This window comes from Procambarus clarkii, chromosome 11 (genome assembly GCF_040958095.1).
Source record: "Procambarus clarkii isolate CNS0578487 chromosome 11, FALCON_Pclarkii_2.0, whole genome shotgun sequence".
In the NCBI taxonomy this organism is placed as follows: Eukaryota; Metazoa; Arthropoda; class Malacostraca; order Decapoda; family Cambaridae; genus Procambarus; species Procambarus clarkii.
This window is the reverse complement of record NC_091160.1, coordinates 34,609,841-34,635,608: the sequence shown is the minus strand read 5'-3', so window position 1 is coordinate 34,635,608 and position 25,768 is coordinate 34,609,841. Positions and strand designations below refer to the sequence as shown.

General features: G+C 47.3%; 1 protein-coding gene across 3 annotated transcripts in view; it reads left to right on the top strand.

Annotated features, from left to right (window-relative positions):
• Positions 1-25,768, top strand: part of LOC123758270 (microtubule-associated proteins 1A/1B light chain 3C) — a 55,621-nt gene that overhangs the window by 14,239 nt on the left and 15,614 nt on the right. For all 3 annotated transcript variants that reach the window (XM_045742444.2, XM_045742446.2, XM_045742445.2), the window contains exon 2: positions 11,879-11,934. In XM_045742444.2, coding sequence (XP_045598400.1) covers positions 11,879-11,934 — 56 coding nt within the window. The remainder of the gene's footprint in view (positions 1-11,878; positions 11,935-25,768) is intronic.

Sequence of the window (25,768 nt, the reverse complement as noted above, 5' to 3'; positions counted from 1 at the left end):
CCTGTCACGAAATATATATTTGAGGGTAATTCTTCAGATGCGTGACAACAAGGAACAACATGCTCATAAGAAACGATTGGGCTTTCTTCATCAAGGTGTAAAGTGAGGTCCATACACACACTTGATGCCCCATCCGTGTCGACTGCAAATCGCTGCTTCAAATGGACTCCAATATTGCCAATATAATCTTTTGAGGTGATACCAGGCTTCTGAGGTTAGTGCTCGTCACAAACTGTCACACAATGAGATGAAATCGATTGATAAAGATGAAGCCACTCAAAAGGTGGCACGGGCATGAATAGCCCGTAAGATGAAATGGTATTGTCTGGCTGTATAATATCTAACACGCACATGTTCTCGAGTCTAATGATCTATAAGTGGTGTATTGGAGGTCCATCCCTACCACTCGGGCCTCGCTTCCATTCCTTTCCCTCCGTCCCATCCCAAATCATTATCCTGACCCCTTCCAAGTGATACATAGTCGTAATGGCTTGGCGCTTTCCCCCTGATCCCTTGCCTTGAATGTATCTTCGGTTTGGACTGCAGCATGGCCGAGTATCTGGGTAGACAGGTGAACCAGTATACTAGCTTGGGATAGACTAGACGAGGAGGTAAGAGTAACCTAAGCTTAGTGACGAACGATGGAGCAGGCGAGAGAGAGAGTAGGTGAAGACAGACGCACTAACACACATACGCTCATTCATAGCGCGCGCGCGCACTACACACTACGCACCCGCTAACCCCTCGCCCCCCCCCCATCCCCCCAAAACCACCACGTGCGGTCCCCCTCTCCCCCCCATTTCCGCTACTCCCCCCTCACTCCCTCCCCTACACTTACCACTGTCCTCTGGTGTGTTGGTTCATTACGTAGACCTTGGACCCCCACTGGCCTGCGTCCGCTCCCCCCACACTTACACACTTGCCACTCTACACACCTGCAAGACCCTGCACTCTGGACCTTAAGATAGTCTCAAGGGTTTACGTCTTGGGGTACCCACGGACCCGGTCACCTCTTCCCTCCCTCTCGGGGCCATTTTTTTAACCCTTCCTCGGAGCCATCTCTCCCTCTCCCCTTACCAAAGGGTACCACCAACCACATTTATTGAGACAATCAAATACATGTCAAAGGGATAAGAGTACCTTAGGGTATTTCTACCCCTCATCATACTAGTTAGTCCCCTTACGGGGCTATTCATGCCCGTGCCACCTCTTGGGTGGCTTAATCTTTATTCAATCAATCTTAAAGTCCCTCGAGGGAAGCATAAGTCCAGTGTGTACAATCCACAAATCACAGTACAAGATTCTGGGATGCTCCCGGACGCAGGTTCGAATCCTCGTCACGGCCCTTGTGGATTTGTTTACAAGAATCACATTTTAATATTTATGAATTTTAAGATTGTTCATTCAAAACCAAACTTTTCTCATATAAATTAATATATATTAGTATACTGTGCACATTTAGGTACTGGTTAGGCGTTTAGGTTCTGTTGGCGATTATTTGTAGTACGTGAGTGAAGCATTTACAATGTAGTAGTTCGAACACAAGTCGTCAGTGAAGCACTTGTTCCGGAAGTGTTCGGACGTCATCAGTTAGTTGAGTCGTGTGTAAACCGCTTTTTTCATTAATAAATATGAGGGGTTTGGCGGGTGTATGGAATGGACTTTGGGGTCTTTGTTTGACGGACGGGCTGCTTATTCACGCTTATTCATTCTTTGGGCCGTTGTAGTATAAAACTACATGACTTCTGATTCACAGCTTCAAAGACTTTCAAAACCCATCACTTTCTCAAAGAAAACGGGGTAACTATTACATAATACAATTATTAAATATACAAGTTAACCATTTTCTTTCTGTTTTAAGCTGTGACAATCTTCAGTATAGTTACAACGGTCAAAGAATAAGCAAATTTTTTTTCTAGAGATCAGCTAATAATGGTATATATTACTATAAGAAAAAAAAATTGGTTTCGAAGTTTTTTCAATATATTAAGTTGTGTAGCCGGGCGGGCATACTGTTTCCTCTTGAACTCTGGTAACTCCCCCTATCCCTCTTCCCAACCTGTCTATGTTCGAACAAATCCACAAGGGCCGTGACGAGGATTCGAACCTGCGTCCGAGAGCATCCCCAGACGCTGCCTTAATCGACTGAGCTACGACATGGTCAAAAGGAGTTCGTCCCTATGCCTATGTTCGTCTTGTTCCCCAGACCATTCCCCCTGCAAAGTTGAAGCTTCTATCCCCCTGCCGTCTAGACTTATTGTCCCTGTGGTGCTATAATTGAGAGGCGGGACCAGAGAGCCAAAGCTCAACCCCCCGGAAGTACAACTAGGTGAGTACACACACACATGCCATGGTCTTATAAGATGCCGATGATTCACTGCTTAACAATCCGGATGTCGCTGGCGGTAGTTATCTAGCGTAGCTGCATTTGTGGCAATTGGCATTGTTAACAGAGTCGTGTGGTAGTTAAGTGGGAGCCACTTAACGCCTGTTATCAATGGTAGTTTAGTCAGGCAGAGATTAGAGACCTAACGACCCGGGTAACGACCGTTCGCTGATAAGGTGATTAGTTGCAGGTGTCTTTATAAGCATCATGATGTGTGTGTTTGTATGATGATGTTGCTATAGATTCAGCTACTCGGAACGGGTTCCAAGTAGCACGGGCTATGGTGAGCCCGTAACTTACCTGGTTGATGGGGTTCTGGGAGTTCTTCTACTCCCCAAGCCCGGCCCGAGGCCAGGCTTGACTTGTGAGAGTTTGGTCCACCAGGCTGTTGCTTGCTTACCTGGCACAGGAGCGGGCTCTGTTATGATGCGTGTACACTAGGCTGAATTTGCTTGCAGGCTTGAGCTCTAGCTCCTGAGTCCGCCTTACCAGCTGTATTAATACAATGACACGAGGCTAGTCTTGCTTAAGAGGCTAGACAATCGACTTGAGAGTGGTCCAGGACGGACCGAAACGTCGTCGTCGTCCCTTCACCTTCTAGTGTGTGGTCTGGTCAACATAGTCTTGCTTAGTGTGTTCATGTATCAACTGTACTCTTGTGTAATCCTGTTTTTCCCTGTAATACATTTGTACACTGAAGTGTGACGATTACTTGCCTGTGGCTTATTTACCCCTCCTCCTCCCTCCACGCCCTGTTCAACCATGTTCTTGAATATGGTGAAGAGATTCTTAGTTCTCTCTCCAGGTTTTCAGAAGAGTATCCTAGTTGTCGTGCTCCTTGGTGAGGCTTCTGAGACGACTAGGGGGGTGGGGGTTGTCTCTTATAGACAGTCGCCAGTCGTCTCAGTCGACCGATGACTGTCATTGAGGTCTAGTTTATTAAGCCCCTGTACCTGTGACGTTATAATTTTAATCTGACGGTCACATTCTTGATGGAAACTGGACTTAATTAGGGGATGGAGGTGGCTTTTACGACTTCTTCTTTCAGTGCATTCTACTATTCTTGGACCAACGTTTGCGGGTATCTCTGCAAATTTCGAAACGTCGTCGTCCCTTCACCTTCCAGTGTGTGGTCTGGTCAACATACATCAGCCACGTTATTGTGACTCATCGCCTGCGTTTCCAGTTTGGCAAATATATTAACTCCTGCCTCACTGTACAGGTCGCTTGTGCTTGCACGGCGAGCTTCAGCTTCTGGGCGACGGCTTTTCAGTCTCTTACCACAATTCCTTCGTATCCTGGGGCCAGATTCACGAAGTAGTTACGCAAGTACTTACGAACCTGTCCGTTTTTTCTCAATCTTTAGCGGCTTTGTTTACAATTATTAAACAGTTAATGAGCTCCGAAGCACCAGGAGGCTGTTTATAACAATAGCAACAGTTGATTGGCAAGTTTTCAGGCTTGTAAACTGTTTAATAAATGTAACCAAAGCCGTCAAAGATTGCGGAAAGGTGTACACGTTCGTAAGTGCTCGCGTAAGTGCTTTCGTGAATCTGGCCCCAGAGCACTCAAACTGCCTACGGGCTCACCATAGCCCGTGCTACTGGAACTTATTGTTCTAAGTGGCGAATCTTAAACATCATCAAACTGCCCTTCAAGAGTGCATACAGCCGTCGGCAGAGGCAGCGTTGTGGACCAGAGGCAGGCGAGGCAGCACCCCACCCTCCCCCTAGCCAGGACCCTGTGACGTCACAGGTAAACACACTGGAGTGAGATGGTTCCTAAGCAGCATATATATACATACTGAAGCGCATATACATACACATATACATACTACATCATATACTGTAGTGTCACGGTCCCCTGGCGCCCCTCATGGCCCCCCTCACCCCCCCCCAGTCCACCCCCTTCACACACCCCCTTCTCATACACCCCCTCTCCCCCCCACACACACCCTCCCTCCCCCCCCCCCACACACACCCTCCCTCCCCCCTTCACACACACACCCCCTCCATCCCCTCCCCCCCCCACACACCAGAATACACGGCCTCTTGAACAAACTGCGCAGCGCCCATCGTCGATGATATCAAGGGGGGGGAAAATGTGCTGTAATCTTATCGAGTTTCGGATTGGGCGCCATGGATTGCTGTATCCTGTGATGGCGGGTGTAATGGGTGTGTTCCTGTTATCTCTGACCACCACCGCCACCACCACCACCACCACCACCACCTTAATTCTGAAGGTCACACAACTGGCGGGGTTCAATATGTGCGCTTTTCTTGTGTTTACATGTGACTTGCATGGTTGGTGTGTTGGTTGAGAGAGAGTGGGAGGGGGGGTTTAATATCTGGGGCCTCCCCCCCCCTCATTCTCCTTCTCCCTCCCTCTCTCCGTAAAATTTGACCCTGCAAGAAAACCTGTACATAGTAGTCAAGCGAGCATGTATGTTGCTTCGGATGTGGGCGTGCTGAAATACACGTGAAGAACCTCTCATAAACACGGGTCACTTGGCAATAGAGGGAGCTTAACTTAGCTACCTTACACGCGGGCACACCTGTGTATCACCTGTGACACTCACGTACACACACTCACGTACACACACTCACGTACACACACTCACGTACACACACTCACGTACACACACTCACGTACACACACTCACGTACACACACACACACACACTAACTATTCACATTACCTCCACTTTTCCTTCATCTGCATCTCTCCATTTTTACTACCAATTAAAAAAAAATAACATTCAGCACTTGCTACTCCTTGCTCCTCCCCCCCCCCCTCCCACTCTGGGTGCTGTTCTAGCAAGAGTTTACAGGATAGCTGTAAACTCAAGGATCCAGGATAGCTGTAAACTCAAGGATCCAGGATAGCTGTAAACTCAAGGATCCAGGATGGCTGTAAACTCAAGGATCCAGGATAGCTGTAAACTCAAGGATCCAGGATAGCTGTAAACTCAAGGATCCAGGATGGCTGTAAACTCAAGGATCCAGGATAGCTGTAAACTCAAGGATCCAGGATAGCTGTAAGCCATGGCTAAGGATATCGCCTCGGACCAGGTATTCCAACTATGTGTCTACTGCTACAATAAAGTGCATAGTTGTCGTGTCTGCATTTAAAACTATGGCTGTAGTTGTGATATTGTCCCTTAGTAAGTAGCGGACAGCACACTGGACTTGTGATCCTGTGGTCCCGGGTTCAATCCCGGGCGCCGGCGAGAAACAATGGGCAGAGTTTCTTTCACCTATGCTCCTGTTACCTAGCAGTAAAATAGGTACCTGGGTGTTAGTCAGCTGTCACGGGCTGCTTCCTGGGGGGTGGAGGCCTGGTCGAGGACCGGGCCGCGGGGACACTAAAGCCCCGAAATCATCTCAAGATAACCTCAAGATAACCTCAACATAGTAATTTTTGGTCTCCTTAAATGATAAAAGAATGAAGATAATTGCAGAAGACCTGTTGATACGAGTGATATAGGAGTGAGGCGGCGCCTATATTGGTGCCCATGTGAGGCGGATCCTATATTGGTGCCCCATGCCAGGCGGCTCCTACTTATATCCAGCCAAACTCATTCATATATTGGTGGGTTCCTCTACAGTGTAGTAGTAGTTCCTCGCCTGTGCCTCGAGTGCCTTATATTGATGCCTCAATACCTCGTGGGGGGGGGGGGCGTCTCGTGTACCTTGCTCTGTCTTGACCAAACCCGTCTAGTTCTCTGGCTCCGACATCAGCGTACCTCAGATCATCCATTGTTGCTACCTCACACTTTGGCCTCTATCACAGCCCCTCCCCCCCCTGCACCTCCTATCCATCCCCTCCCCCCTCCATGCACCTCCTATCCTCCTCCCCCCGACCCACCACCCCCCCCATCCCACCCGCTGCCCCTGCCATCCTCTTGTGCTACGACCTTCCGTAGGCGGTAATGCCATTGGGTCCAAGCCCCCCTACGCCGTCCCCGTCCTCTATCCCGTCCCCCCCCCATCCCTCCCTCCCGTCCCCCATCCCTCCCCACCGTCCCCCATCCCTCCCCCGGTGCTAGAGGTGGTGCCGAGGTTGGCAAGGAGTGTTGGAATGTGTGTGTGGTGGTAGTCACGTTGACAACTGGGGGTACATGCTGTGTGTACTCGCCTAATATACCTAGTTGTCCTTGCGGGGGTTGAGCTCTGGCTCTTTAGTCCCGCCTCTCGGCTGTCAATCAACTGGTGTACAGGTTCCTGAGCCTACTGGGCTCTATCATATCTACACTTGAAACTGTGTATGGAGTCAGCCTCCACCACATCACTGCCTAATGCATTCCATTTAACTACTGTGACACTGAAAAAGTTCTTTCTAACGTTCCTGTGGCTCATGTGGGTACTCGGTTTCCACCTGTGTCCCCTTGTTCGCGTCCCACCAGTGTTGAATAGTTTATCTTTATCTACCGTGTCAATTCCTCTGAGAATTTTGTAGGTAGTGATCATGTCTCCCCTTACTCTTGTCTTCCAGTGTCGTAAGGTGCATTTCCCGCAGCCTTTCCTCGTAACTCATGCCTCTTAGCTCCAGGACTAGTCTAGTGGCATACGTCGGAACTTTTTCCAGCTTCGTCTTGTGCTTGACAAGGTACGGGCTCCATGCTGGGGCCGCATACTCCAGGATTGGTCTTACATATGTGGTGTACAAGATTCTGAATGATTCCTTACACAGGTTCCTGAACGCTGTTCTGATGTTAACCAGCCTCGCATATGCCGCAGACGTTATTCTTTTTATGTGGGCTTCAGGAGACAGGTTTGGTGTGATATCAACTCCTAGATCTTTCTCTCTGTCCGTTTCATGAAGTCCTTCATCTCCCATTCTGTATCCTGTGTCTGGCCTCCTGTTTCTCTTGCCTAGTTTCATTACCTTACATTTACTGGGGCTGAACTTTAGTAGCCATTTGTTGGACCATTCATGCAGTCTGGGTCATCTTGTAGTCTCATACTGTCTTCCTCCGTCTTAATCCTCCTCATAATTTTTGTGTATCTACCGCGGTGCTCAACGCTGAGACGTTGTGGGGGCTGTTGTTTAAGATTCGCTACCCGGAACTAAAAGTTGCAAGTAGCACGGGCTATGGCGATCCCGTAGTGGACTTTTGTGGGGGGGGGGGCTGGTATACTTCCCTCGGCTGTTGTAACTGGCCCCTCCACACCCCCCCCCCCCACCGACCTATCAGGCTGTTGTGGCAAGCATTATAAATAGTGACAGCTGATGCGTTCCAGAGTCTATCACAGATTGAGAAAGTAATTAGAAACAGAGCAATGCAGGTGATGTACAGTGACCACAACACAGCAGTTACAACATCAGGATCTGCGGGTTGGTACAAGAATTCCACCAACTACGAACCACTTAGTTTGATGAAAGGGAGCAGTAGAGCAACAGAAGTGCACTTACATCGCATCAGGCTTGGATACCCATGTGCATGGGAAATAGGCTTACAGGTTCCGGAAGATGAGAGGAAATGTCAGCACTGTGGAGAAATGCCAGACACACTGGAACATTATCTAACACAGTACACAGTTACAAACCCATTAAGATTTCAACTTAGATTCAACAGAGCAGAAGTTAAACACATATGGCAAAATCTTCCTGAAGCGACCATACGAGTCATAAATACTCATACTCCTCCCAAGTAAAACAGAAACAAGCAACACTTAAGGGCATCATTTCCTAATATGCCAAAAATATGCAATAAATGAAAACTCGTTCGATTTCAATCAAACTTTTTTGACGAGTTGTATATGAAAAGGGTTTCATCTGGGCCAAGTCTCAGCATCGTAGCATAAATAGGGAGAAAAAAAATATATTGAATTGTCAAAATTTTTCCAAAAAATGGTCAAAAATTAACATCAAACATAAGTGTCAACTGAAATCATGTCTGACTCTCAGCTATCACAATAGCATATAATAAAAATATTTAATAATTTTATCCAAAAAACCTTTAGTTACAAAAAAAATGATTTTTTTTTTTGTTTATCGGACGATTTGTATGAAACTTGTACACCTGACTGCACGTAGGCCTATCTGTAAGGGTGCCAATTTTGGAGGAAATTGGTTAATGTCAACCTTAGCCGCAGAGATGGCAGCAACTTAGACTTTAATTTTTAATGATTTATTTTTCAAGTAATATGAACGTAGTCACTACTCTTTAACTTGTATTCAATTAACATGAAACTTACATATTATATGTAAAGTTTCTCTTAAAATCTCATACCAGCGTTTTTCCCAAGTTCATTTATTGATTTTTATAATTATCAATAAACACGATATATTTGCATAATTTTTTTAGGGGAACTTTTGACTATTTGTATTAGTAAAACTAAACATTTTGGAAAATCCGCGGCAACAGATTCTTTATTATATGCTAATGTGTCAGAAAAGTGTCATAGAATGATTATATTTGAAACTTGTGATTGTAGGAACTTACTGAAAATGTGATTTTTTTCAACGAAAATTAATCTCCCTTTCTATTTAGGCTGAAACTTGGAATAATTCTTGAGGTTATCTTGAGATGATTTCGGGGCTTTAGTGTCCCCGCGGCCCGGTCCTCGACCAGGCCTCCACCCCCAGGAAGCAGCCCGTGACAGCTGACTAACACCCAGGTACCTATTTTACTGCTAGGTAACAGGGGGCATATGGTGAAAGAAACTCTGCCCATTGTTTCTCGCCGGCGCCTGGGATCGAACCCAGGACCACAGGATCATAATTCCAGCGTGCTGTCCGCTCGGCCGACCGGCTCCCCTTTGCATCCTTTTCATATACAACTAGTCAAGAGATTTGTTGACATTGAGCAAAGTTTAAACAACTCATGGCCCCTAAAGTGGGCCAGCCAGAGGCTTCAGGCCCGCACAAAATTATCCCTGCCAAAAAAGAAATAATAATTGAAGAGTAATGCACAAACCCGCCTTGTGTGCGACAGTGAAAGTGGCGGTGATTGGGACGTATACGCGCGTAGCGCAGTGGGTGTTGAGGGGAAAGGTTGGGGGTGGGTGGGTGGAGGTGACGGGTGACAGTGTAGCGGTAGGGAAGGGGGGAAGAGGGTGTACGCGTGTAGCGAGAGTCAGAGTATAGGGTGAGGGCAGGCGGGCTTAGCGAGGGTGGGCGGGAAACTGGCAGTCAGTGAGGGTGGGCGGCGGCGGGCGGCATGTGTAAAGTGGGCGTGTTTGTCGTTGCTGTAAGCGGGTCAGGCAGACGTAAACATTAGTGTTGACGTCAGGGGCGCCTGGATACTTCTAGGAACTCTCCGACACGGGGAGGGGCGGGGGTTAAGAGTCCTGTGGCGCCATGAAGGACGCGAGGAACCCCTCGCTGCTCGGGCAGGAAGCAGGACTCTTGACTCTTGTTCCACTGCTCATAACGACCAATGACAGGTGTTGAACTTGACACTCGTGGTAGGAGTTACTTGTTAAACCGGCCCAAGCTTGTTTCTGGAGTTATTACAAGTCTGGTGTAGCCTTGCGCCACCTATGGGAGTAACTAGATTGTTTCCTTCCAAGGAGTGCCGTACCAACCGGGCTGTGGTGGGTATGTGGGCCTGCGGGCCGCTCCAAGCAACAGCCTGGTGGACCAAACTCTCACAAGTCAAGCCTGGCCTCGGGCCGGGCTTGGGCAGTAGAACAACTCCCAGAACCCCATCAACCATAGCCCGTGCCCAAGTGTCACGTTGTACTAGTGTAAGTGGGTGGTTGAGGTCGTGTGGTGTACGACAGTGTTGTATGCAGGATGTAGCGGCGTGTCAGTGATTGGAACAAATTCTGACTAAAATGCCTTCCTGTTAGGCAACCTCTTAAACCCACTTGGCAGGGGGGTGCGCGCGCGTTAGTGTTCAGGCGCGCACATTAACGGGATAACATCAGCAGCATGTGGGAAGTAAAGTCAGTATCAGAACGTCATTTAAGAATCTAAACAATGCTTTAAAAATCGTCTACACTGCCTATGAGAGATCGTTAGAGTATGTAGCTCCAGCCTGGACCCCACACCTTGTAAACTTGAGTGGTCTTAGAGTTTAGCAACTAGATTAGTACCGGAATTGACAGGCCTGAGCTATGAGGCCTATCAGTTCTGGCCTCACAGAAAAGGTTGAAGGAACTCGGCCTCAGAAGAGGGAAGAAAGAACAGGAATAAAAGTATAAGATGTTGAGGTGACGCTGAAGGAGGCTCGCTCACTCGCTCACTTTGGAGGAAGCTGGAGACATACTAGGGTGTAAGGAAGGTGTAGGGTGTTCTATGTACATGTGCAGATGGTCTGCAAGTGAGGGGAAGGTCGGTGTGGAGGCCCAATTCCAGCCACAACTTTAGAAATATGATATTTGAGACGGGGTGACGCGCGCGCCAGATGCGACCAGGAGGTGGGGAGTATAGGTGTTCTCCCTGTCTCGTAGTTACTGACAGGCGGGGCGAGGTGAGCACACGCACACGCAGGTGTGTACGTGTGAGTACACGCACACACAGATGTGTGTACGTGACCAGTGTCGGGCGTGGCGTACGACCTAGACGCGCGGAAGTAATTGTAGCGCGCGCTCGAAGGCCTTTCCTGCTCCCTCGCCTACACATGGTGTACCAACTCTATATATTGACTGTATAATGTGTAACCTTTTGTGTGTGTTTATGTATCCTCCCCCCCCCTCCTCCTCCTCCGTGGGGTGGACCTACGGGACTCTTCCTTATCTGTTTTCGTTTGTTTATACAGATTACTGTAGAGTTACAGTAATAAGTTAACACATTTAGTTCTTTGTAGTTCGTATGGAGGGGGGGGGGGTAGTTACATTCACACTTGGGAGGGGGGATAGTTACATTCACACTTGAGGGGGGGGGGGTAGGCAGTTACATTACGCAACAGTAAAATGTGTACTTGGATGAAAAAACGATTCTTCGCGGCAGGGGATCGTATTCCAGGGACCATAGGATTAAGGACTTGCCCGAAACGCTACGCGTACTAGTGGCTGTACAAGAATGTAACAACTCTTGTATATATCTCAAAAAAAAAAATTTACACTTGGGGGGGGGGGGGGGTAGGTAAGTGTTGTAAATTACACCTAGATAACTGCAATTTTTTTTGTTATTAATGTGGGTTCTATAAAGAAAAATGTCTGCTATATAAAATTTGTACGTTAAAGCCCTCTGTTGTCGTAATATTACAAACTTTGTCCAGTCGTGTAGCAAAGGCGTCGACCTGTGAACCTTTGTTAATCTTTATATTTTGAGGAAGGAGGGTTCCAGGCTTGTGCTACATACTGTGCAGTTTAGGTTAGGCTAGGTTAGGCTAGGTTAGGCTAGGCTAGGCCAGGTTAGGCTAGGTTAGGCTAGGTTAGGCTAGGCTAGGCCAGGTTAGGCTAGGCTAGGCTAGGCTAGGTTAGGCTAGGCTAGGCCAGGTTAGGCTAGGCTAGGCCAGGGTAACACATGCTGCTGAAGCGCTTGTTCTTATGGTGTGTTCTTCAAGCATGTGTTAATGTGTTCTTGTTCTCCTTCCAGCGTCCAGGAAGCAGGAAGTGGCCAACATTCGCGGCAAGTTTCCTAACAAGATACCGGTGAGTACCATAGCCGAGAGGAGAGGCTTGGGGGGGGGGGGTGGTGGAGCCGCCCCCTGCGAGACTAAGATCAATACCCGTCTATTCCAGGGAGAGGGGGGTAGGGGGGGGGACTCCGGGACTACCTGCAGCTGGGATAACTTAAAGTTGTCTAATTGTGAAAATTGTCTTGTACAACTCCTCTACAATCTTGTATCACTCTTACGCGTCGCGCCACTACACCACGACGTGTTTACTAGTTGTGTTTTTGCGGGGGTTGAGCTTTGCTCTTTCGGCCCGCCTCTCAACTGTCAATCAACTGTTTTTTTTTTTTTTCTTCTCTCTCCCCCCCCCCCCACACACACCCCAGGAAGCAGCCCGTGACAGCTGACTAACTCCCAGGTACCTATTTACTGCTAGGTAACAGGGGCACTTAGGGTGAAAGAAACTTTGCCCATTTGTTTCTGCCTCGTGCGGGAATCGAACCCGCGCCACAGAATTACGAGTCCTGCGCGCTATCCACCAGGCTACGAGGCCCCCTTGGGGCGTGAAGGTGCGCGGTGCGCGTGCTGAAGGTGCGCGGCTACCCTGGGTTCGATTCCCCCGCCCTACTCCAATGATGTTCTCATTGATATAGCAAGTTATAGTGATTATAACGTTGGGTACACTGGTTTTATCAGGGCTCTCGGGGGCGTGTGAGAGATTGGGGCCGAGTAGTGTTGTGTGGGGGGGGGGTGTAGGTGTGGTGAAGGGACCCAGGTGTTGGTAAGGGAGCTTGGGACGATTGCAACCCCATCACCCCTAAAGCGCCCCCCCCCACCCTCGTGGCTACACCTGTTACAGGTGTAGCCACAGGGGGGCAGGGGGGGACAGCAGTACCCCCCTCCCTGACTCAACACCCCCCCCACCACTGGGCCAGGCCGCCACGTCAGGTCTCAGACGGCGGACCAAACTCTGGACACCAAAATTTACGCGGCCACTGGCAGGGGTTTTATGGTAAAAGTTGGTTACCAATTTGGTTCACCTGGTTGTTGTTGTTTATAGCTTCAGCTACTCGGATCAAGTTCCAAGTAGCACGGGCTATGGTGAGCCCGTAGTGGACTTACCTGGCACAGGAGCGGGGCAAGTAGCACGGGCTATGGTGAGCCCGTAGTGGACTTACCTGGCACAGGAGCGGGGCAAGTGGCACAGGCTATGGTGAATCCGGTCTCTCTCCCCTCTTAAACAACTACAACCACTCCTCCACTTCAGTTCACACTCTTATTACAAAAAAATATTAGTTTTTGTATTTTTTTCGAATGGCGATAAAGAATAATAGTTTATATTATACATGACATATTTCTCTCAGGGCACCGCCTGTAGTTTCAGACCTCTAGACTTAAGGCAGTAGTATAGAACACTAAACATGGTCTAGCCAATGGATACGAGACAGACTAAGAACGCTTCTACAATAAGCCTTGTGTGATTCACTTGCGATGGAGGGACTGTCCCCTCCGGTTTGCCTTCGTCATATGCCCTATGATCGCCCCTAAACATACACAGTACCGTGACCACCGCACCAATGACCCCCTTAGAAGGACTGGTCAGTTAAGTCAATATATGTACGACGGTGCACGTACAAAAAGTAATTTATAAACAAAGAGGCTGTCGGTCACACCCCGCTCCTGTGCCAGGTAAGTTACGGGCTCACCATAGCCCGTGCTACTTGCCCCGCTCCTGTGCCAGGTAAGTTACGGGCTCACCATAGCCCGTGCTACTTGGAACTTGTTCAGAGTAGCTGAATCTATAACATCATGATGTCGGTCACAGTGCCAGCGCTGGTACAGTGTTCTACTGTGTACACAGTTGAGATTAACTACAGTATCGTAGGTGAGGGTGACGTAGAACACCGTTCACAACACTACAGGTTACGGGGCTCGCCATAGCCCGTGCTACATGGACATTTCGTTAAGTAGCTAAATCTATAACAAGAAAAAGCACTACAGGTGGCACCTTTGGAGGGTAGTATCCAGTGGTGCCTGGTGGCCATGGGGGGGGGGGGACTGTTGACTCAGAGCTGGCTATCTTCAGAGGATATCCGCCCCCCCCCCTCCCCCCTCACATGAACCCTTGAGCACCAGGTGAATGGTTCACCTTGCTTTTCACCTGGTGGGGGGGGGGGGGGGAATTAATACCCAGTCCCTTTGAGCACCTGTGCCAGGTAAGTCCACTACGGGCTCGCCATAGCCCGTGCTACTTGCAACTTATTCAAAGTAGCTGAATCTATAACAATAATGAGCACCTACCGTTACTTAGGTCAATGGTTCACCTCTTCACCCCGGGGGGGGGGGGGTTATTCATGATCTTGTACCTATTTTCATTCCTTATTCATCTGCTCTTACGGGCTATTCATGCCCGTGCCACCTCTAGGGTAGCTTAATCGTTATCAATCACTCGGCAAATGTCAATAATGGTCAACAGAAGCTAACCATCCCACCCAAGTTAGGCCTAACTACTCGACACATTCTAGTGTGAAATATTAACTTTTATTTGAGAAAATACAAAGTTTTTAATATACTTAATATCGACGACCCGTCTATAGGGAGGAGCCGGTCGGCCGAGCGGACAGCACGCTGGTCTTGTGATCCTGGGTTCGATCCCAGGCGCCGGCGAGAAACAATGGGCAGAGTTTTTCACCCTATGCCCCTGTTACCTAGCAGTAAAATAGGTACCTGGGTGTTAGTCAGCTGTCACGGGCTGCTTCCTGAGGGATGGAGGCCTGGTCGAGGACCGGGCCGCGGGGACACTAAAAAAGCCCCAGATAATCTCAAGATAGACCCTGCTTCTCTGGGGTCGGCCGCCGGTTGAACGAGCCTAGTTTGGAGACAGGTTAGTGTGATACGGTGTTTCTATGCCCCTTTGTGAGCAAGGAAGTGAAAGGGCAACCCCCCTATTCTCCCCCCCCCCCTCTACCCCCTTTCCTACTCCCTCTCCTTCACCACCTTCTGAACACACTTTCTCTCCCTCAGTTTGTGGTGTGAAGCTGCCGTGTTGCCCGATGCCTAGAATGTACCTTTACTACTTTTGAGGGTCTTGGCGTCCGCCGGCAATGTGGCCAGATCTCGGACCGTGGTTCTCGCCTGTCGCCATGACCAAGCAGACTGTTAGGACCGTGTGTGACTTGTAGGATTAAATCTTATGTTTGGATCATCTTGCGTAATTCCCTCGTTTGGAGTTGTCTTATGTTTTGACAGCATCATGTTGTTGTTGTTGTTATAGATTCAGCTACAAGGAACAAGTTCCAAGTAGCACGGGCTATGGTGAGCCCCGTACAGTCTTCAAGCAGTGGTTCTTGATCAGATTAAAGGGTAAATATTAGTGGCTTATCACACCACTAAGTTCTTCTCACTGGCGACCACCCACACATCACACAATTATATTTTTCAGGGGGGGGGGGGGGGAGATGGATAGATATAGATAAATTTAGACGGATAGACCCAACCAATCCCATATACCCCCACTAATAAATACGAAATATATAAAATAGCGGGGGGGGGGACATTTGACAAAACACTGGCTTCCTGTCCCCCGTCGTGGGCCACCGGACACGTGGTGGCCCCTTTCAGGTAAATTCAGGTCAAATTCCTTTTTTTCCCCATATGGTGGATAGCCCTTGGATGGGACCAGGATGAAGGGACTTTGGGATGGGACGGAGGGAAAGGAATAGTGCCCAACCACTTGTGGACGGTCGGGGGGGGGGGGAGGAGGAGGAGGAGGAGGAGGAGGAGGAGGAGGTGGTGGAGGTGGGGGGGGGGGAGGGAGAACCTGTTAACTCATTGTTCCCCCCCCTCAACACCCCCCCTCCTCCCCCCCCCTCTACAACCCCTCCCCCTCCTCTACACCCCCTGCTGTGTTGCTAGCCAGAGACTGGATGACATTTGCCAAGGCGCCAGGCGCGCGCCGGTTGGTGCTTGCCGGAGGTGGTTTGGCAAGCTTTCCATTCTTACGGAGCCGTTTGGGGTGTGTGTGTGTGTGTGTGTGTGTGTGTGCCTAGAACGGCGCCAGGAGCAGCCACGAGCGGGGCTCGAACCCGGACTTTGGGGGTGTGTGTGTGCTCTCAAGGATCCACATTAGAATACTCATTACAATACTCATTATACGGTGAAGAGCAATGCCACCTGGGCTTCGACTGAAACCTCTAGGGGGTACTGGGAGTCTTCCACTGAAGCCTCTAGGGGGGGTCCTGGGGGTCTTCCACTGAAGCCTCTAGGGGGGGGGTCCTGGGGGGCTTCCACTGAAGCCTCTAGGGGGGGGTCCTGGGGGGGCTTCCACTGAAACCTCTAGGGGGGGGGTCCTCTGGGTGTTATACTCAAATTCTGTCAGTTGAAATGTAACCAATCACAGGCAAGTAGGCCTCTGACGTCATGCCAGACAGAGGAGCATCAAGCATGCTCCCAGCAGCCTCAGTTATCCTCACAGACCCAGAGTAGGTGGACCTCGGCTGGCCAGTTATACACCTGTTTGCCTCACTCAATAAATATATACAGAAGCGACTACTGTGTCTACATTCAACCCGAACAAGGCAAACGAATACTGGTAGCAGCAGTGGGATCCAGAAATTTTTTTCTGGAAGCAAAAGTTCCAGTACCCAGCATCGCCTCGTGTTCCAGCCAAAACCGCCGCCACCGCCATAAGCCGCCATCCTGCCACCCACGCATCAAATATTGTGCCAGACCGGGGTCCTGCCATCAACCACTACTCCAGGCTAACGTTTTAGAAGTAAGGGTCAATATTTTCCTGTGAGAACGCTCACTCATCAGTGAGGAGGAAGGAAGCTTCCCGCGCCAGCCATTTTTGAACCTCGCGCCACCACGTGGGAACCACCTATTACACCCACCACCACCACCACCGCCACCCAAGCTGACAGTATCAAGCTTCGTGAGGGTGCAAGCTACTGCAATCGTCGTCAGCCATCGTCGCAGGTATCAACTGGTTATTCCATCGTCGCAATATTGTCGTCGTCAGAATTTATCTTCGTGCCTCTAGCCTGAACAGTGTGGGGTCCCTGAGTCTCGCGCCACCGCCGCCAGGAGCGCTGCCGTCGCATCCAGTTTGTAAACACGCCTCACATGGGCCTCTTCAGATCTTCACGACGCTTCTCCTACTTTGGCTACTGGTGATCCTCATAAATTACAACCCTGAGATAAGTAATTGCTAGTTGAGAACAACGTGCCAAGTGTTAAAAAGTGACTTATGTAATAATTCCCATAATATCCTGTGAATTAACCATTCAGTGACTTGTTAAATATTGGAGCTGGTTCAGTACTGCACTCCCCACAGTTTTCCTGTGTGATTTCAACATTCCTGCTTCTTACAGTAATTTCATTGAATTTTAATTGTTCTCCTAGAGTGTTATTGGTAAATTCAAATTCCAGTGAATTAAGAAATCCTTGTTTTAGTAGCAGTTAAGGATTTGTGCAATATAATTTTTTTTAATTTCTCCAGACCTAACTTGAAATTTATCCTTTAAGCATTTTATTTTAAACTTTTACCATAGGAGTTATATACATTCCTGTGTCCAGTTTATGTGCTACATCCATATTTCTTGCATTGCCACTTGTGTTGAATCTTTTTAATGAAATTTTGCAATTGCACTTCCAGTTTTTATATTCTCAATTGCTGTGCTTAGTCTGGTTTAATTAATTTACATACATCTAATTCCAGTCATTTTTTTAATGAAAGATTGCTAAATTTAGTTTACAATTGCTTGTTCTTAATTATTTTCTTGCCTAGCCCAATTTAATAATTTTATTTCTGCCATTTTTACTTTAGCCAAGTTGATATTTTTTTGTGTTTATTTTTGTGTATACTATTTCTGATGCCAGGTGCACTTAATTATAATCTGCGTTCAAATATTACTTCCACGGCTGTGACAATGCCTACCACTGTTGAAACCCCTTCAGAATCAATGGGAACAGTTGCTCGTCCCAATGGCCAGAGATCAGCTCAGGAAATGGCTATTCCTCTTTTTGCTGGGGAATCGCGTTTATTAGAATCATGGTTTAGTAAGGTTGAAGCGAAAACAGTTGCACGTTTTTCTAAGCCTACTGATGCCGAATACTTAGCAATTGCACGGTCAGCCGTGGACACAACCAAAGGTGATGCACGTTTTGTTGTTGATGAGAAAGCCATTGTTAGCCTCCAGTCTTGGCCTGAATTTAAGGATTTCTTTCGCCGTCGCTTTGTTAATAAAGGAGACCTTGACCCATATAGGTTAGTCAAGAAAATTGCCAATGCCACCATGCAGCCTGGTGAATCGTTTAATGCGTTTACTAGCCGTCTCGATCAGTATCTGTATGCCTTAGTTTCTGCTATGAATAATTCAACTTGGTTAGATAAAGACAATAATCTGTCCCCTGAGGCTATGGCCAAAATGATAGCATTTGGTACTTTAATGCATTTTGCCCCCGAGCATACAAAACCAATCGTTGAGCAACAAAATTTTGGTGTTAAACATGAAATTGGTGAAGTATTTGAGGCTATTAACAATGCCGCAGATAAACTAGCTCCCCGAAGTGCTCAACTGTTGCCACCCTCTGATGCTGTAAATGTAGTTACAAGTTCTCAGCATCCTCCCACAAATTCTCAAAACTCTTGGTCGCAGAAGCGTACCCATGCTCGTAGCCCCCAGTCAAATTCGCCGCCTCATAAAATGCCGAAACGCCATAGTCCACAACCATCCACTCCCTCATGTTGGCATTGTGGTAAGAGTAACCACCTTGCAAGGGACTGTTGGTCCGCCCCTAGATCATCACCTCCTAGACAATTCTCTCGGCCCCCTCATCAATCTAATCATTCTAGGCTTCCATATTGCACGTACCATAAACAAGTTGGTCACCACACTGCGGATTGTAGAGCTAGGCAAAGGACATCTCCACCTCGTAACTCCCATGGTCAGTCTTGGCGAGGCTCACAGCGTCCAAGACATTATCAGAACTCTCGTAATTACAACTCCCAGCCCAGCTATAATGCAATTTCAAATTATAATGCTCAGTCACAGAATGCTGGAGCTCAGAATGTTCACTCCATGTCGTCGGGAAACCCCCAAGGCCATCCGCTAACCAATTCAAGCTAGCCAATCCTAGTGCCCTCCCTGTGTATTCAGTAGCTACCCAAAATAGATTTGGACACTTGACAGAGGAGGACACTGACTCTAAACCAGTTGTAGATGTTGACGGATCCACAGTAAATTTGACACAAACAAGACGCAGATATCCCAGACAACATAAGTCAAAAGTAGTAACTTGTCCAGTCTCAAGTGATGGTCCCCTTGTATCAGCCATTGTACATGGTAGAGTTTTAAAAGTTTTTCTTGACTCAGGTGCAAAAATTAATATTGTCAAGCCCTCAGCTCTTAGAGACATTGAAAGTATGCACCCTACTATTTTAAAACAGTCACACATACCTTTTCTAAGTGGTATTTCAGGAAATAAAGTAAAAGTTCAGGGTGAAATTGACCTCCCACTCAAGTTCAATGATGTCACATTGTCTATAACATGTTTAGTTGTTGACATTATTCATTTTCCTGGAGACATTCTCTTAGGTCTGTACACCATGATTGATGAAAATATTGCATTGTTTCCCCATCGTTGGAACATAAGTATCAAAGACCATGTCATACCCTTGTGTAGCATGTATCGACAGGGCCACGAGTTCAACCTTCAATCAGATTATGTTAATTTTGTTGACACCCGCCTTGCTAGCGTAGGTTTGTCAGATCATTGTCGTGGTAGCATACCCGAGAAAACAGGCACTCGATTGAAGCATAGTAGTTGTACAGTTGTTAAGGAGAATGAGTATCGGGACTTTCTGGAAGGGGACGCCCTAACGGATTCTCGTTGTCTCGCTCGCCTGGCAGCTTCCATCTCTGAAGTCAGTGGTTCCACGGCTACTGACACTGTGCTACACCCTCATTCTCTCACCAGAATAAGAGTTAAGGTTCAGGGAGTGCCTGAGTTGTCGGATGTGATTGCGGAAAGTGAAACATGTAAAGTGAATGGTACATTTGTTGAACCCTCCTGGCACACAGTGCAGGATGGTACTGTCTCACTTTTTATCGCGAACACAAGTAATGCCGATATCCATCTCCAGTCTGGTACCCATGTTGTAGATTTTGCCCATTACTCGTTACCGGTGCGAGTTGTGGATGATGTCTCCATGGATCATACTGTTTGTACACTCACACCAGGAGAACAGGGATCTCAGCCAGAGGTGCAAGCGCAACACCTCAGTCCTACTGATTTTCCTGACTCTGTGGCTCAGCTTTTGGAAATTTTGAACAGGAATAGAGCTGTTGTTGCTCTACCAGGAGAAAAATTAGGTCTCACTCCTCTCATTACACATAAAATTCCCCTTGAACAAGGAACTACGCCTATTTATGTACCAGCTTACCGACTTCCCCATTCTCAGAGAGCAGAAGCAGATAGACTTGTAGAAGAAATGTTACAGAGTGATGTAATTGAATCGAGTAATTCGCCATGGAACGCTCCATTGATTCTTGTACCAAAGCGAGATGGGACTTGGAGACCTGTAATCGATTATCGCAAGCTTAACAGAGTAACAATACCTGATCGTTTCCCACTTCCAGTTCTAAATGATTTGTTGCAAAGTATTGGTCGAAACAAAGTATTCTCAACGTTAGATTTGTTGCAGGGATTCTGGCAAATCCCCCTTGATGAGGAAAGTAAACAATTGACAGCCTTTAGTACTCCCAATGGTCATTTTCATTTCAAAAGAATGCCGTTTGGTTTGCGTAGTAGTCCAATAACCTTTTCACGGCTCATGACAAATCTATTTCGTAGATTGATAGGAAGTACGCTTCTAGTTTACCTTGATGATCTCATAATCATGTCGCAAGATGTTCAGACTCATTTCCAGAACCTTGAAAAGGTACTTGCAAAGCTCGCTGAAGCTAATTTAAAAATAAAGCTTGCAAAATGTTCATTTTTAAAGCAAAAGATTAATTTCCTAGGTCATACAGTTACACCTTCAGGTATTACATTGAATGAATCAAAAATTATTGCTGCCCGTGATTTTCCAACACCTCGTACCGCAGAAGCCGTAAGACAGTTCACAGGTCTTGTAGGATTTTATCGTTCATTTATTGCTGGATTCTCTATTATAGCCGCTCCGCTTTACAAGTTGCAAAGAAAAGATGAACCCTTTGTTTGGGGAGAGGCCCAGGATCAGTCATTCAAAAAACTCAAAGCAGCCTTGATTTCGTCACCTGTCCTTAGGTATCCAGATTTTTCTAAACCTTTTACGTTGGTTACAGATGCTAGTGACATAGGTCTAGGTGCTGCATTACTTCAAACAGAAGGTCACAGAGATCACGCAATAGCTTATGCTAGCCGTACTTTATCTAAAGAAGAGAAAAATTATAGTGCAACAGAACGAGAAGCCTTGGCAGTTGTTTGGGCACTTAAACATTTCAAGGATACAATTTATAATTACCCAGTTCATGTTCTTACAGATCACCAACCATTAATTCCCTTGTTCAAAAATAAGAATCCAGTTGGAAAGTTTGCTAGATATTTGCTCACAATTCAAGAATTCAATCCCACATTTGGATATATTCCAGGAAAGCAAAATGTTGTAGCCGATGCGTTTTCTCGACACGTAGCTGCGATTCAGTTAAATTACCCAGCATTAGATGCTACAGTAGTAGAAACGGAACAAAGACAAGACCCCATATGGGCACCCGTCATTAAATTTTTGACTAAGCAAGACACTCGCCCGATTCATAAACCACCAGTACCATTGAAAGAACTAGTTATGTTGGACAATTTACTGTGTAGAGTAGTAAAGCTAGGGACAGCCCCGAGGAAATGTTGTCAGTTAGTTGTTCCAGCTGTCTTGGTACCAACTGTGTTAAAAATTATCCATGATGCTCCTGCAAGTGCACATCCAGGAAAGGATCGTACACTCCAACAAGGTCGATTGAAATATTTTTGGCCAAAAATGGCTAAGGAGATTGCTCATTATGTTGACAGATGTTTAACTTGTTTACAGCACAAGGGACATGTTTCAGGACCTAATCCAATTCAGGTGTACCCAGCAACTAAAGCTCCTTGGGAACGAATATCGATGGACTTATTGACAAATTTTGCGGAAACAGAGAAAGGGAACAAACATTTGCTTGTAATGGTCGATAATTTTTCACGGTTTTGCGAACTAGTTCCTATCCCGAACAAAACAGCAGAAACCATAGCCAGCGCATTCCATGACCAAATAATTTGTAGATATAGTATGCCTAAAGTAATCCTTTCAGATAATGGTCCAGAATTCAGTAATAGTATTCTAACTAGCTTGTGTGATTTATATAACATCAAAAAATGTAGCATCATGCCTTATCATCCGGCAAGTAATGGACTAGCTGAACGTACTAACAGGAAAGTGTTAGATGCCTTGAGAGTCACGTTGAATTTTGATAACAACAATTGGGATGATTTTATACCCTTAATTCAGTGTGCTATAAATTCTTCAATTAATGTTTCTACTGGTGACACACCTCACGCTATTCTTTATGGTACAGATAAGATCCTCCCTAATGAATTGATTAACGTACCTCCTACTCCCTTATATAACGTAGATGATTTTGTTCAAGTGAAGCGTAGACAAATGCAATTAGTATTCAAGAAAATACGAGAACAACTGTCCAAAGCAACAGCCGAGTTCACTCTAGCAAGGAATGCACGAGCTAAACCCAATAAAATAACTATTGGATCTGTAGTAATGATACTTAACCAACACAGGTCTGGTCCTATGTACAAGTTAACTAAGAAATTTTTGGGTCCATATAAGGTAATCGAGCTTATTAAAGGTAACAAATACAGACTTAAGAACTTGTTAACAGGAGAGTATATAAATGAACATTTAGACCACATGAAGTTAGCTAAAATGACTGTTGACGAGACTGATGAGGAAGATGACAATGAACTTACCCAGACAGATACTCCTACTCGGACACCACCTTCTGTGGTTGACAGACCACTTGATGTTCAGCAACCCCATACTAGCAATTATAATCTTAGATCTAGACCTCTCGTTTCAACCGTGCACTCACCACATGTCCATTGGCTAGATGTTAACGAGGATATCTCTCAAGATGATAGTTTGTCACATGAAGTTTCATCTGTTCCGGACCTTCAGTCAGAGCCAGAGTTGTATAGTGCTCTGGATGAGCTAGGTGTAGATATCCGCAGAATTTATAATTGATTGCACTCTGCAGTTATTCTGTTTTTTTTTTTCAAAACAATCATTTGCAGTATTTCTACCACATGTGTCTTATTATTACCATTATATATAATGTATAGTTTTTCTCAACTTTATTTTGTTATAAATTAGATGCCATTGTTAAGTCTACTACCATTTGTATTTTTACAGTGCTTGTCATAAGAGTTATTATTGTTCTAGCAACCACATTGTGGCCAGTGAATCCTGACTGCTATCACGCAGATGTTAGTCTTCTTGATCCAGGTCTTGTATATGCTTGTAAATATATTGCACATTATATATATTGTACATTGGTCTTGTAAATATATTGTATTATTTCAAAAAAAAAAAAAATGAGAAAAAAAAAAAAAAAATCATTATCTATCTTGAAATTCAATTGTGGTTGTTAGGTCAGAACTTTGTTCTATTAATGTAATAATTGTTTAATTTTGTATGGTTTTCAAGCACATGCCATTGACACATGTTAATAATTTTGTTTAGGCAATACCTTGAGTTGTATTGTTCATATCTGATCAGTAGACATACACATGTTCTTAATACTCTGATTTAATCAAAGCATTGTTACCATGATTTTCACCTATTATGATGAATTTTTTTTTTTTGGTGCATATATGCCGAGTTGTTTGTATTACGCACACCTGATCTTCTTTCAATGTTTTATTATGCAAATTTCACATGTAAGCCATTATTGTATGCCACCGAGGTCCTTTCAGTATCATTGTAACTATATAGCTAGCCAGAGCTTGTCGACAAGGGACGTCGACTTGGTAGCGTGTCCGAGCGGTGTTATACTCAAATTCTGTCAGTTGAAATGTAACCAATCACAGGCAAGTAGGCCTCTGACGTCATGCCAGACAGAGGAGCATCAAGCATGCTCCCAGCAGCCTCAGTTATCCTCACAGACCCAGAGTAGGTGGACCTCGGCTGGCCAGTTATACACCTGTTTGCCTCACTCAATAAATATATACAGAAGCGACTACTGTGTCTACATTCAACCCGAACAAGGCCACTTGTTCAACCACTTGTGGACGGTCGGGGGGGGGGGGGGGGAGGAGGAGGAGGAGGAGGAGGAGGTGGTGGAGGTGGGGGGGGGGGGAGGGAGAACCTGTTAACTCATTGTTCCCCCCCCTCAACACCCCCCCTCCTCCCCCCCCCTCTACAACCCCTCCCCCTCCTCTACACCCCCTGCTGTGTTGCTAGCCAGAGACTGGATGACATTTGCCAAGGCGCCAGGCGCGCGCCGGTTGGTGCTTGCCGGAGGTGGTTTGGCAAGCTTTCCATTCTTACGGAGCCGTTTGGGGTGTGTGTGTGTGTGTGTGTGTGCCTAGAACGGCGCCAGGAGCAGCCACGAGCGGGGCTCGAACCCGGACTTTGGGGGTGTGTGTGTGCTCTCAAGGATCCACATTAGAATACTCATTACAATACTCATTATACGGTGAAGAGCAATGCCACCTGGGCTTCGACTGAAACCTCTAGGGGGTACTGGGAGTCTTCCACTGAAGCCTCTAGGGGGGGTCCTGGGGGTCTTCCACTGAAGCCTCTAGGGGGGGGGTCCTGGGGGGCTTCCACTGAAGCCTCTAGGGGGGGGTCCTGGGGGGGCTTCCACTGAAACCTCTAGGGGGGGGGTCCTCTGGGGCTTCCACTGAAGCCTCTATGGGGGGGTCCTCTGGGGCTTCTACTGAAGCCTCTAGGGGGGTCCTGGGGGGCTTCCAGTGAAGCCTCTAGGGGGGGTCCTGGGGGGGGGCTTCCACTGAAGCTTCTAGAGGGGGTTTAACTCAGCCCCCCCCACAATGCACTCTGGCTGTGGTCCAAGAGTTCATCCTCAAACACTTCTCTTAAAAGGATAAATTAATACAGCGTTAATGAGATTTCTTGGTGCATTGGTGTGTACCTCGGCTGGTCAGACCCTGCCCAATCGTCTCCGGCCCTGATGAAGGTGTAGGCACGGAGGGGGATGGGGTGCCGTGTGTACGCTAGTCGCAAAGGGTGCATGACCCGGCAAGTATGTTGCATGATAGTACAATGTTGTTAGGTGTTGGGGGGGAGGGGGGCTTCCCCCTTGTTGCTGGGGGAGGGGGAGGCTTCCCCCTTGTTGCTGGGGGGAGGAGGGGGGCTTGTCTTCGTGCATCCGCCCTCCCCCTGCCCTGTGGCTTGTGCACTCGCCCCCCCCCCCCTCACACAGTCTAGGCCACACTGCCCCCCCCCTCACACAGTCTAGGCCACACTGCCCCCCCCTCACACAGTCTAGGCCACACTGCCCCCCCCCCTCACACAGTCTAGGCCACACTGCCCCCCCCCTCACACAGTCTAGGCCACACTGCCCCCCCCTCTCACACAGTCTAGGCCACACTGCCCCCCCCACAGTCTAGGCCACACTGCCCCCCCCTCACACAGTCTAGGCCACGCTGCCAAACCCCCCCTCACACAGTCTAGGCCACGCTGCCAAACCCCCCCCCCTCACACAGTCTAGGCTACATCCTCGCCAGGCTAAGCCCCACCCAACAGGCTAGGCAGATCCCTCAGTATTATACACAGAGCACTAGATCAAGTGTGTGACAGGAAGACTGGAACATATAATACA